The sequence below is a fragment of the Musa acuminata genome, chromosome BXJ2-2 (assembly GCF_036884655.1).
Source record: "Musa acuminata AAA Group cultivar baxijiao chromosome BXJ2-2, Cavendish_Baxijiao_AAA, whole genome shotgun sequence".
Lineage (NCBI taxonomy): Eukaryota > Viridiplantae > Streptophyta > Magnoliopsida > Zingiberales > Musaceae > Musa > Musa acuminata.
The window spans coordinates 21,879,994-21,895,000 of NC_088339.1; the positions used below are offsets into that span (position 1 = coordinate 21,879,994).

The following is a 15,007-nucleotide window of genomic DNA, read 5'->3' on the forward strand; positions in this document are numbered from 1 at the left end:
TAATTTACACTAGTGGTAGGGTCTTACTAGTAAATAACACGATGATTTCATGGTTTTATTTTGCATCTCAAAAAATCAAATAAATAAATCATAATCATAAAAATTATTCTCATTTGAGATAGTGTGGCATGCTAGGGGAATTAACATATATATATAGCCTTCAGATTTGGTCAACAGTACTGAGTAAATAAATGATGAGAACAATAATGCAACACAAAAAATATATATATAATGAAAGTGAGAGGACGGATTGATCAAATAGGCAAGTTGTGCTTTTACAACCTTATCAAAAAATCAGAAGTTTTTTGGGATTTAACATGCATAATTCCAATGATTGCTTTGCTCATTCGAACGTATAAGATGATCTGCTTTTTAAAGATTATCATATTTTACAAACTAATTTTGTCAGGAGACGAATCAGTCGTGTCCAACCAACCACCAATCCAGTTCAAAAATAAAGTTTTGACCCATGATTAGAAAAAAAAAAATCTTATTTGTTGAGCACTAAGAAAATATTTCTAGAATAAAAAAAAAATTAAAAATATTTTTTTATCTAACTCAAGTAAAGATTGCAAATTTGCTAGACTCCCTATGTCAAGTTTCAATTGGTTTAAAAAATATTGATCATATAACATCATTGCATTTCAAGAAAAGTTATTCACGTTAGTGCTATGGTCTATTGTGAAAACTCAAATTACTACGATCTATGCTAAAAACTTAGTTAAGGATCATCTTAGAAGTTCATATTCGACTGTATGGATCATGTTGGGCATGTTGTTCGATTTGCTTGTTAAAAATAATTTAAATATGTAAAGATGTTTTAGAGTGTCAAAAACTTGTCCAAATGGCTTACTCCATTAATGATATGAGAAGTAAGAGATATATAATAATCTCAAGATATGTTGACTCGAACGATCTAGTAATAAAGTGTTGGATATAGGAGTATGAGGGTATCAAGGTATGTCAATTTGAATCGTCCAAGTAGGAGGTGTCAGAAATGAGAGACAAGTGAGGGCAATGAGGCATACAAACTTGAATCGCTAACATAGAAGGCATTTGACATAGGAGACTCATGAGGATAACTAGAGGTGTTGACTTCATTACTCATACAAGAAATGTTAGATGTAGGAGATGTGTGAGGCGACTCAAGGTGTACCAACTTAAACCAATCACATAAAGAGTGTTGAACCACCTATGTGGGGGTGTTAGACATAAGAAACTTGCTATGATGTTAGAGTATGCTTACTTGAATCACCCATATAATAGGAGTCGAATATATAGATATATGAGAGTGTCGGGATATGCTAACTCAAATCACGAGAACATCAGATGTAAGAGATATATGAGGATATTAAGGCATGCTAACTTGAACTGCTCATGTAGAGAGGTGTTGAATACAAAAGACACATGAGGGCATCATGATATACTAGTTTGAACCACTTGTATAGGAGATATCACTTGTAAGAGATGTATGAGGGTATCAAGACATGTCGACTTGAAACACATGTAGAGAGCATTGGATATATAAGACATGCAAAGATAAGACATGTCCACTTAAAACACAGGTAGAAAGCATTAGATACACAAAACAAGCAAAGACATTAATTCAAGCTATGACAAGGCAATCACGAGATACAGTTGATGAGTTATAAGGTTTTGTATAGTTGTCTACGATGCAAGTTGTGGAAGGAATGAAATAATAATTTGCATCATTTTCATAAGACTTGTTGAGTTGGCTCAAAGAAGATCTCTTAATAGGCATATGGGTTGAATCTTTTTTGAGATGTAGGGATCACCGAATTGATAAATGATGATATAGTATTGAAGTGGTGTTAGGGTTAGGGTCGATCCTCCCATAAGTTAGAGGGGATGAGCTCCTCCTAGCATGACTAACCATCCCGAGAATCAAATGAGGGGTCTCCTTTTCGATATGCTTTTGAGAAGCATTGTAATTTTAATTTTTGTTTGATATTATCTTCTAAGACTCTTCTTCTAGTGTCATTTTGTTAATATCAGAATTGATTGATGATTCATATCATAGAATTAAATTGGCCTAGCCCACTTCATGAAGGTTCTCATGTATAAGAACTATACCTTCAAGTGGATGAACGACTTTCCTCGAGATGAATCCCTAGCATTATGAGTGTCACTTATCAAACTAGTATCGAGAGCATGTCTAAGATGATCACTCTAATACTTAAGTCTAAAGCTTTATTGAAAGTTTAAAAATGAAGTTTTGGTCTTAAATCATATATGAGAAGCTCTCATTTATGAAATAGTAAGCATTATAAAGTGGTAAGAGGAATATTCTTGAAGTAAGGATTATTCCAAAGAACATTTTTTCCTCAGACTAGCTAGCAAATTCAAGTACTTAGGGCTCCATATATCAGGTTCTAATTGACCCAAAAATATCAAAAGAAAATAGTCATCATCAACAAAAAGTTCATGTTGGCACGAATCTGTAATGATCCATTAAGATTATGAATAATACCTAAGTTAAGAAGATTTACTATATATTAAATCAAATTTAATCATATAGATACATAATAGATTTTTTTTTCCACAAAGGATAAGTGATAAAAACAAATTTTAAGCATAAGACTTTGCGATATACTATAAATAATCAAGGTAGTTGACAAAGGAGACTCAATCGAATCTTATAGATACATCATATAGTTTATTGAATGAGAAATACGAACTCCTATGTTGTTATATGAGTCCAAACAAACCACATCTCCATAGCTAAAACACAATTATGCCGATATTTAAGATTCTATTGAGAATTCAAAAGACCCGTCCAATATGCTCCAGATCTCTTGCTCAAAAATCAGATCAAGGTTCGAACTTTAGTTATATCAGTACATCGTTTGTCCATCTCCATGGCAATCGACCACTCCTAGATAGGTTTTGATGTGTCCAAATGATGTCTGAAAATTAAAATAGAAATATTATTAATTTTATGATATTGGCTTTATTTAGATTTATAAATATATTTATACAGATTTTTTTGGAAAAAACCCTTCCGTATACATGTACTAGAATACATATAAGCGAGACATATACAAGACATGAACATCATTGGTGAATTTCTCATAAATTATGCTTAATTATCATCTTCCAATTTGACCAGTGTTTTGATCTCGTATCGTCACCGTCACCTTAGGCGAACGACTAATTATGTGAGGCTAGCTGAATTGCTTCATGAGATTGTATTATCGTCCATAGCTACTACCACAAATACCATAACAACCATCCAATTAGTACTTCAAATCATACTCAAAGAGACTGATATCATCCAAAAATTAATAATGCATGAGAATCATGCTCCAAGTTTCGTTAATTAGCATTGTCATGCTTAACATATTTGACACTTAGCTCCAAATGCTCTTGAATGATAAGGTCCCAATGGAGATTGTTTATACTTCATTAGTTAGGACTTGGATAGTGATCTCTTGTGCGTCCAATATCACGGGAGTTTGATGTGGTGGACAAAGAATTATATGTTCCATCGACTTCTTGTCCCTCTTCTATTTCTAGTTTTCCATTGCTGTGTTGGATGCGAGCTTTATATCTGACCTAACCATCATCTCATCTCACTCGTAACTTCTTTATGAGACGATTGCACCAACACATTAAAAATGCATATGTGCCTCTCTGGTCTGTAAGAATCGATTGATCAAGGAGACCATGAGATGATGCAATGCTAGAATCAGTAAAGAAGAACTACAAGGATAAAACGTTTGCAGCATACATGGTGATGACAAGGAACGCATTTGATGCATTAGCTATGTTCATTTCACAATCCATAATCTGCTTTGATCCAAAGGCCAAAGTTAGGTCAGTGAGACATCCTATCTCCAGGAGCCAGTGATGGATCATAGTCGGGTTCAGGTTCCTCTCTCTCTTAAAGATTAGGCAAAGCAAAGCCCTCTGCCGTCAGAAGGTGATATGAGATTAAACAGCAATATCTTGATCAACTCTTTCCAAATTAAATACACTAAAAGGTGTTAATGGGCATAGAATGATGTAAATGTGGACCTCTCCATCCACATCCGACCTAAAATTAATCTTGTTCGGTTCCAGGCATATTTGCTCATGCATGTTGTCATGGAACTCATGCTAATTAAAAGCATATGTCACAATGGACTTCCCACAGTCTCTTCGTAACCCTTCTTCTTCTTCTTCTTCTTCTTACGAGACAAACTACAATTAGGTCCTTTAAAGTGCAGAGTTGCTTGTGCTTGTACCAGTCTTGATGTAAACTATAATTAGGTCATACAGTATGCAAATCATGATTGGAAGTCTTGGAGTTGTTCACTTTAAACATGCTTTGTTAGCAGCTATGACTTTCCTTACTACGTCATGCACATGAACTCATGGAGATTGGAGAGTACAAATATGATTAGGTTTAGGTCATTGCAAGACTCTTAAACACTTGTATAAACATGTTCAATTGTGATAGGTGATAGAGAACTGTAGCCATCAATGAATCACTTATTTTATGCTCTCTCGTGATCCATGCATCGATGGACTTCACAAAGCTATAGTAAAGTCACAATAAAGCTAATTAGTATATCATCGATGATGAGATAATTGATCTGCTTACTTTGTTAAGTCTGAATCATTCCCGAAAATATTTAAACTTAATCTAACATTAGGATAACGATAAATATTCAATTCAAACATTTATTCATTACCGATATGAGATTAAACCTCGGTGTTACACATTGATCAAGAAAGATGGGAAAGAAATGAAATCTAACATGATGTTTTTCTTGTTTTTCAGCATTGTGTAGTTCCATGATTCATGAAATCCTTGGTGAATTTCCAAATCCTAAAATCATTTAGTTTGTTGTAATGATTCGCGAATATGATTCTTAAATGAACTTATAATAAGGTGAGATTTAGTTTCCAAATAGTGGAAGTGCAAGGGTAAATAAAACCAGCTCTGGAACCTTAGGCTTCACCACCATCATCATCCTATCTTCATTAGAGTTTTTTGTTGGTACTCTTAAATTTAGAATATGTGAGTGGTTGCTTTTATATATCCGTATTAGCCAATAATTGCTAGATTAAACTTTTGAGTAGAGTTGAAGTATGTCCAACTACCATAATAATATAATGTCGATTTGATCCACCAAGAAAATTTCTCTTTGGATCCGAGGAAAATATAATAAATAACATGCGAGAAAATAAACTGGCAATTGACTCATTGTAAGTTTTCATGAGATTTCTCTAGATTTTTTTTCTGAAAGGATTAAAGTGAATTTGACAACATTTATGATGTTACACTCATAAATAAAATTTTCATGCTAAAATTAGTTTCGGAGTTAAAAATGTAGATGAAGTCTTGAAAGCCATAAGACAAAAATATCTAATCCAGTGAGAATTATTTTGTGTTTTGAGATGCACCCAAGGTTTTTTATATTGTGGCTTTGGGATTTATATGTTCGTAGGCTTGATGTCATGGATGGTTTCACGTATTCTTTGACCCAAGTGGCATTATGCTATGCCAAATTTAGAGAATATGAGATGGACACATTAAGAGAGTGCCATTACATCAGCTAAATACGATGAAAATGTTATGGATAGGACATTCAGAACCACTCAGATGTCGAGATATCAATCATGTGATACTAGCATATCGATCATCTGATATCAAGACATCGATTGTCCATTCATTACTTTCTCTTAATCTCGATCGTTTGTTTAATTGGTCAAATTAAAATTTTAATATTAATTAAAATTTAAATAGATTAATGATTGCCCTTATAGAAAATAAGATGGATGATTTGTAAGGAACATTCCACAACTCTTCTATGAAAATTTGCAGTCAATAATATAAGCCAACTCTTGTGCCATATACACAAGAAGAGAAATTTGATGAAAAATAATAAATATATATTTATAAAACTATAATTTCAGATTTTTTTTTGCCTCTCAATTTATCGTGAGTTAAAATCAATATAACTTTTTATTCTTCATCAAAAATAAATAACAAGAGAATTTTTGAAAAGATTGAATCGCTGAGAAAATGATCGTTTTGTTATTTTCCTAATTAAGAAAGACTTTATAATATCAAATTAATAAATAATCGTGACAAATTAAGAGTGTAGGATTCTTTATTAGCAAGTAAATCAACTGAGATTTACTCTTATCCTGATTTAAATATTCACATAAGTGTGTAAAATGTAGAATTTTTAAGCTTGACAGCCAACCAACCTAATAATATCATGAAATGTATATCATTGATAATAAGTTTACCAATAACAATTCTAACTAATTTTAACTTAATGACAAATAAATTTAAATATATATTTGTATATATATATATATATATATATATATATATATATGAGTGAGCATAAGATAAAAGTGTTATTTAACTTAGAATTTTTCATTGTATTTACTCATAACTTATAAATGAAATGATTGTGAAAAAATATTTTATACTTCCAAAAGTATATTAGAGCACATGGCTATTGAATTCCTTTTTCCTATAATCTTTTCATAATAAGTTTTTTTTTTTAAGATAGTGTTAAGAAAAAATATCGTTGATATATTTATCAATTCAATATTATCCTAATCCATATGTTTAGAATCGTCCAAGGTAGAAATTGTCTCCTTCTGAGATCAAAATATCATGCTCTTGAGATAGAAATATCGTACTCCCAAGATATTTATTTTTTAAGATAGTGTTAAGAAAAAATAATTTTTTTTTTAAGATAGTGTTAAGAAAAAATATTGTTGATATCTTTATCAATTCAATATGATACTAATCCATATGTTTAGAATCGTCCAAGGTAGAAAATGTCTCCTTCCGAGATAAAAATATCATGTTCTTGAGATAGAAATATCGTACTCCCAAGATATTACATATACAAATATCGAAGTTAGAAAAGGCTTTACAAGCTAGACCCTGCGACACTTAAGTTAGTCTATAGATCGACTTCTCTAGGTCTATGTCCTTGATTTAAATACCTTTATATCTAGAGTTAATGATGTATTTTTATATTTAACTTTGGAGAGATAAAATATTCCCATAAAGATTATATAGGAAAGATAGTTTATGATCGTCTTGAATTGTTTGTTGGACTCGTACAACAAAATATTCTTATGAATATTGTACGTGAGAGATATCTTATAATCATCCCAAATTATCCCTTCGACTTCTATTCGTGTGGGTAAGCGAATGAATCTAGGCCTTTTCATTTCATGAACCTATGCTTGCGTGATGGGTAAAGATTGACTAATTATATATTTTCTATTGGGTCAAAAAATCATGATAAATTTCTTATTATTTCTAGAAAGCCATTAAATGTACGTAAGATCTTATTTCCTTAATCGAATAGATGTGCTCATCCCTTTCGTCACACCATCTGAAGCTGGCGAATCATCAAAAGGATGTCCTTCGGAATTCTCTCTGAACCCATCGTTGCTGATGCAACGGCCGCACTAATGGTCTCAACGAAGAAATCCTCTCTATCTCTGTCTCTCTCAAGCAGCATAGTAATTGGTTAAAGGATTCAAAAAGAGTGTGCCATGGATAATGACAACAAATTCTACGATGCAGTGGCTCTTCCACTTGGACCGAGCAAAATTTTGGGCATGAAACCTGCCTTGTTTGAGTTGGTGAGGTTTGACTTTAGTACGAAGATGGTTTGGTGGTTGACCTATTCAAAGCTGACCTTATTCAGCATCAGTTTCAGTCCAACATGGGTCTCTCACAGCTGCATGCTTCCCATGGCGACCCTCCCTTTTTCGTTTGCTTGGATGCAGACCACCCCACAGCATATCTTCCCTGAACGATGCCTCCTGCCATTCCTATCTTCAACGGTGCATGCATAGTTTCAGTCGACACAAGAGACAGATAATTATTAGTGCATGCTAGAATTGGTTAATAATTTTGGATCTGCAGAGATAATGTCCTTTGAAGAACAACGAATTCTAATATAGAATCAACTTTTTCTTTTGAAGAAAGAAAAACCTGTAATTAAGATTTGTTATAATATAATTATCTCATATATCTTCAGGGGGTTCTCTAATGGAGGCGAGAGAATAATTTATCACACTCAACAAAAATTTCGGTTTTGGACAAAGGAGTGCAGAACGTGTGGACTGGAATTGGTATTTATTTTTTAGATTTATGAAGATTTGTTTTTTTGAGAATAAAGAATTATATATAGACATGACTTCTTTGTAAAGTAATAAAATTCTTAAAATTATGACTGATTATTGGATAAATTCTGAAAAAAAGTTTTTTACTTTTATAAATTTTATCATACAATGTTTTTATTTTATTTTTTAATAATTTTTTTAAAATAACTATTCTATCCCTTCATCGATCGTCTCGCTTTCACTTAACCTAGCTTAGCCTATCGGCTATAGCCTTCGTCATTGTTCCTAGAACCAAATAATCTACGACGATTTTACTCGCTCAAAATCAACGGCGGATGACCCTGTATGTGGTGGAGGGGATAGTTTTAATTATTATTATCTTCATCATCTCATGCTACTTACACCCCTTTACATATAGTCTTATGCGAAAGCTAACTGTCTCCCTTCATTTGCAATCGTCATAGAAGAGTTAGTAACTCTCATGCAACGATTTCAAGCAAAAGAGGATAATCGGCTCTCGTATAAGATTATAGGTGAATGGAGCAATCAACGAAAGAAGAAATAAAATAGACTTTTAACATGTTTGGATGTGCTGTTTTATTTTTTTTCAAAATAAATATGCTCTAAAAAAATAAAAAGATATACTTTTTTAAAAAAATTATTTAAAAAAATAAAAAAATATTATTTTCTAGTTTTTTCTGCAGCAAAATAAGTAGTGAATAATCGAGTTGTGAGTGGCGCTTAAGAATAAGATAGCTCAACAGGTAAAATCTCTACGTTGATCAGATACTTGTTCAACCCACTTGACGGTACACCCTTGGCACCCACGGCACGAAACACGAACGCCCACGTGGGTTATTGACCAATCCCAACGCGATTTTAAAGGGAGCCGTACCACGATGGCGTAAGACAAAGTGTCCATCCTCAAGCAAGCGTAATTCGTGACGTAAGTAGTCAACCCGAAAGAACGCTTACATTTGGAAGAGATACGGTGGAGACTCTACCGTGGCAACATCTGGGCCGTCCGTGGTTACGTTTCTTGGACGCCTTCCTCCTTCCCCCTCGATAAGATCTATTATAGCTCACCCCCATCTGCGACACTCACTGCTATACCGCACGGTCTCACGAGACGATCCCCCCTTACGTGCTTTCGGAATCGCGGGTCCCGTCGGATGACCGCAGGGCAGCTCGACGGCTGTCGGGTCGTAACGGAACGTCCCGATAAGATACACGATATATTACTCCGATAAATTGAGATATAAAAACGGTTCTCGAGATTCTTCCTATTGCGTGTATTCTTCCTCCTATATAAACCCCCCCATACCTCGACTCGAACTCGCGCCTGGTTCTGCTTCTTCGTTCCCTCTACCTGCGCCGCGCCCCTCCACGCTTCCCCGTTAGGGTTCCGTCCCGTCTGACGTCTCCATCTACCGCTACGCGTCTCTGAAGGCTCCCTTATTCCCCTTATCTGAGGGTGTGGCCAGGTCGGCGGTGGTTGGTTCCGCGAATCCCCGGCGAGCTCCGCCCCTTGCGGTGCTCTTCGGTCATCGATCCCTTCGTCTCCACCGTCTTCCGAGGGATTTTGTGGCGTGGGGATTTTGTGGTCGTCTGAGGGAGCGCTAGGATTTACCTTCTTCATATCAGACCATTCCTGCTTCGTTTGGGGGGGTAGCCGAGGCTCCGGCCTCGGCGGCTTGCAAAGCCCCCATCTTGACATCGAGATCTGAAGTAGCGTCCTTTTTCCCTTTGTTTGCGGCTACTACCGGGAAGAGATGCCGGCCTTCACGTGCGTCGATGCTGCAGTGCCACCCCATGGCTACGCCTTTGCGTGGGACGGCGCTCTTCCCGCGCAGGGGGCAATCCCCGGCGACGCTTCGACGACGGCGGATGGCCCCACCGCCGACTTGTCCTCCCCGTGGTCCACTGACCTCTCCGCTAAGCTCTACCGGATCGATGGATGGGGTGCGCCCTACTTCTGCGTCAATGCTTCCGGCGACATCTCTGTCAGGCCGCACGGCGCCGCCACCCTCCCCCACCAGGAGATCGACCTGATGAAGGTGGTGAAGAAGGCCTCCGGCCCCAAGTCCGCCGGCGGGCTCGGTCTCCGTCTTCCACTCCTCGTCCGCTTTACTGACGTCCTCAAGCACCGGCTTGAGTCCCTGCAGCAGGCTTTCGACGTCGCCATCCGATCCAATGGCTACGGCTCCCGTTACCAGGGGGTCTACCCGGTGAAGTGCAACCAGGATCGGCACCTCGTGGAGGACATCATGGAGTTCGGGGCGCCATTCGACTTCGGCCTCGAGGCCGGGTCCAAGGCCGAGCTCCTCCTCGCCATGACCTGCCTGACGAGGGCGAGGCCCGAGGCATTCCTCATCTGCAACGGATACAAAGACGAGGAGTACATCACCCTCGCCCTCATCGCCCGGAGCATGGATCTCAACACGGTGATCGTCCTGGAGCAGGAGGAGGAGCTTGACACGGTCGTCGAGACCAGCGAGAGGCTCGGCGTCCGGCCGGTGATTGGCCTCCGGGCCAAGCTCCGCACCAAGCATTCCGGCCATTTCGGATCCACCTCCGGGGAGAAGGGCAAGTTCGGGCTGTCCACTGCACAGATCCTCTCCGTCGCCCAGAAGCTGCAGCGCCTCGAGATGCTCGATTGTCTGCAACTCCTGCATTTCCACATCGGCTCGCAGATCCCATCCACAGCGCTGCTATCCGACGGGGTCGGCGAGGCCGCCAATATCTACTGCGAGCTCGCAAGGCTCGGGGCGTTGATGCGTGTGATCGACATCGGCGGTGGCCTCGGTATCGACTACGATGGCTCTCGCTCTGGTGGCTCGGACATGTCGGTGGGCTACGGCCTCGATGAATACGCCAATGCTGTGGTCCGGGCGGTTATGCTCGCTTGTGACCGGAAGCATGTGGGCCACCCGATCATTTGCAGCGAGAGCGGCCGGGCTCTCGTATCCCACCAGTCGGTGCTCATCTTTGAAGCGGTCTCATCCACCAGCACTAAGTCTGAGGCATCGTCGTCGATCTGGCCTAACCACGCGTGCCTTCTTGATGAGCTTGCGGATGATGCTCATTCTGATTACCACAATTTGATTGCCGCTTCCCTCCGCCGCGAGAACGAGACCAGCGTTCTATATGCTGAGAAGTTGAAGCAGAAGTGCGTCGACCATTTCAAGGACGGCATTCTCGGCCTCGAGCACCTGGCGGCTGTCGATGCTGTCTGCGACCTTGTGTCGAAGGAGTTCGATGTTGCCGATCCGGTGAAGACATACCATGTCAACCTATCGCTTTTCACCTCGATTCCCGATTTCTGGGCGATCGGGCAACTCTTCCCCATTGTTCCAATTCATCGTCTTGACCAGCGGCCGGTGGTCAAGGGGATTCTGTCGGACCTAACATGCGACAGCGACGGGAAGGTCGATCGGTTCATCGGGGGGCAGTCGAGCCTCCCGTTGCACGAGCTCGAGAGGGGCGGCGGGGCGGGCGGATACTACCTGGGGATGTTTCTGGGAGGGGCTTACCAGGAGGCGCTCGGCGGGCTGCACAACCTCTTCGGGACGCCGAGCGTTGTGCGGGTGTCGCAGGCCGACGGGCCGCGCTGCTTTGCGGTGACGCTGGCGGTGCCCGGCGCGTCGTGCACGGACGTCCTGCGAGCGATGCAGCATGAGCCCGAAGTGATGTTCGAGACACTCAAGCAACGCGCGGAGTGCGCGGGCGGGGACGCGGTGTCGTGCGCCCTCGCCCTCGCCCACTCCTTCGACACCATGCCGTACCTGGTCTTCGACGCCAACGGCGGGTACAGCGTCGTCTCCGGCGGCGACGAGGGCACCGATGGGATGAGCAGCTACTCGGACGGGTGCGGCGAGGAGGGAGACCAGGAGTGGGAGTCCATGCGATGCTTGAACGTGTGAAGGGGCGGTCAAGGTTGGCTAGCAGGCCACAAGTCGGAGCGTTTCATTGTTCTGCTGCCGTTTGTTTTAAGACTCCAAGTCTACTTTAATATTCGCGTCCTCCTTTTTATTGTAATAGATTTATCTTTCCAAGTGGTGGTTGCCAAGTGGTAGTTACTTGGTTATGGTTGGTTCCCCTCCGAGGGATGAGGATTCGAGGTGGGAAACGGCCGTTCGGATAAACTGGGGAATCGATTGTCGTCATTATGCACCATGCACTGTGCTATTACTCGACCATGTGGACCGTGAGACTGCTGGTGTGTGTCGGGGCGGTACGGGACGTCGCTGGATGTGCGCCACGTTTTCTCCCTGATTCTGATCAGCCTCGGATGCACCCCATCTGTGTCGGAGACCGCAGCGGATCGAATCTGATATGATGAAAGGATCAACGGATTGTGCATATTAACACTGATGAATTTTTTCTTCGAATATATGTTTAAGATACTAATGTTTATCTAACTTACTTAGATCATAAAAATAGACAACGGAGTCGCATTCTAACTCAAAAATTATAGATAGATAGTTGGGTTTTAAATTCGAGTAGGAAAATTATATAGGTATCATAATTTAATATCGTTCTGTTATCAAAAAGCCAATAATAGCATACCGAAAATTTTGGGTATCTTAATTCAATTATATTTGGTTTGATGTAGGTTTAGATAGAGAAACAAAAAAAATATTTATACCAAATTTGATTTGAGTTTCAGTTCTAATATTTGAGGTGTTAGTTATTGTTGGACTTGGATTAAGTATAATGTATAAGAATCTGCCTATAGATCGAAGTAGTTATCATATAATAATAATAACTATTTAGATTCGATTATATATATATATATATATACATATACATATACATATATATGTATACATATACGTATATATATGTATATGTATATATACATATGTATATGTATATATACATATATATATATATGTATACATATGTATATATGTATATACGTACATATATATACATATACATATGTATATGTATATACATATATATATATACACATATGTATACATACATATATATATATATATATATACATATATATATATATATATATATATACATACATATATGCATAAATATATATATATATATATATATATATATATATATATATATATATATACATACATATATGCATAAATATATATATATATATATATATATATATATATATATATATATATATATATATATATATATATATATATGTATGTATGTACATATTGTTGAATCTCATATTTTAATGATGAAACCAATTGATAGTATTTATGATTTGATCTACGTTTTGAGTGACGCAGGATGTTTCGATCAGGATGAGACAATTAAAGTATGAATAATCATGTTGGGCCGGAGGAAAACATGTTAGAAGATTGGACGTCGGGTCGGATGATCGGTTGACGTATCGACAGAAGGCTTCGGGCATCGGGCCAAGAAGAGCAAATATTATGCTAAGGATATCGGAGTTGCAGAGTCAACTGGTCAATTGGGCAATAGGCCACAAGAGAGGATGATACGTCGAAGAATCGGACGAAGCGTCGAGGGACCAATGACATGCCGAACAATATGATTAATGCTTAGTATTAATTATCTAGATCGAATTGTGTTTTACATGTGCTGGACTAACTACGATAGCAAGACATAAAGCAAAATGAAGTCTCGGAGTCAAGAACGCGATTTCGTTGGGAGTTCGAGAATTCGTCGGAAGTTTAGACATTTATCGGAAGTTCTGCCGGAACCAACTGAGAAGTCCAGGAGCTTGCCAAAGAAGCTCGTTGGAACTCACCAAGAAGATCATCGTGAAGTCCAAGAGCTTGCCAGAAGTCCGCCGAAACATTATCGAGAGATTGTCGAAAGTTCGCTGGAAGCTCGCCGGAAGAAATCAGACTTATCTTGCTTAGAATATGTCTTAGGAATCTAGTTAACACATAATCAGAGTTGGGATTGGGAGGTAATCTCAACAACTATGTTAGGGGCCAACTGGGCCCGAAGTTGGATTGGTTTGGACCGGATTCAAGACCCAACCAGGGTGCTGAAATCTTGACCGATGGTGGTACCGCTTGGGGAATAGCACCCTAGGATTCATGGGCAGTGGTACCACCCCTGTTCGACGGTGGTACCACATGGTACCAGATCCTATGGTGGTAGGATTGCCCAGGAACGACGATGGTACTGTTTGCATTTACTTCTTGCTATTTATCTTTATTACAAATTGAATTCCTCATTCACTACGTTTCCGTACAATTTCAAGTTAACATCTTTATGAAATCAGTTTTATCGCAATAAAGTTTTTAAACCGACGTTATTTTATCACTATACTAATTCACCCCCCCTCTTAGTGCCGACCCCGTTCTTAACAGTTAGTATCAGAGCTTTTCTCATTTGGTTTAACACTTAAAAAGAAATGACTTTTTTTGGATTTCAAGAGGGTCACTCTCTCATTCATCCTTCCTTTTTCAATATGATGGACTACACTTATTGGAAAACTCAAATGAGAATTTTTTTGCTTTCATTGAATCTCGATTTATGGCACATAGTCGAATTTGGTTTTCAAAGGTTTTCTCTTTCAATGAACCATTGGAATGATTTGGAGAAGAAGACTTTTTTTCTAAATGCAAAGGCTATGAATGCCTTGTTTTGCGCCTTAGATAAAACTGAGTTTAATCGGGTTTCTATGTGTGAAACAGCTTTTGACATATGGCGCACTCTCGAAATCACACATGAAGGCAATAGCAAAGTTAAAAATTCAAAAATCAACTTTTTAATGCATGATTTTGAACTTTTTCGAATGAAGCCGATCAAAACCATTATTGACATGTACACCCATTTTACGGATGTCGTCAATGGTTTAAAAGCTCTTGGTAAAAGTTTTTTGAATCTTGAACTTGTGAATAAAGTTTTACGCTCACTCTCT

At 38.8% G+C, this 15,007-nt stretch overlaps 1 protein-coding gene across 1 annotated transcript; it reads left to right on the forward strand.

Moving 5' to 3' along the window:
* The first annotated feature begins 9,465 nt into the window (after positions 1-9,465).
* Positions 9,466-12,173, forward strand: LOC103970816 (arginine decarboxylase). The gene has a single exon (XM_009384748.3). It carries the CDS (start codon positions 9,891-9,893, stop codon positions 12,039-12,041), a length of 2,151 nt encoding a protein of 716 aa, XP_009383023.2. The 5' UTR covers positions 9,466-9,890; the 3' UTR covers positions 12,042-12,173.
* Positions 12,174-15,007: the final 2,834 nt, after the last annotated feature.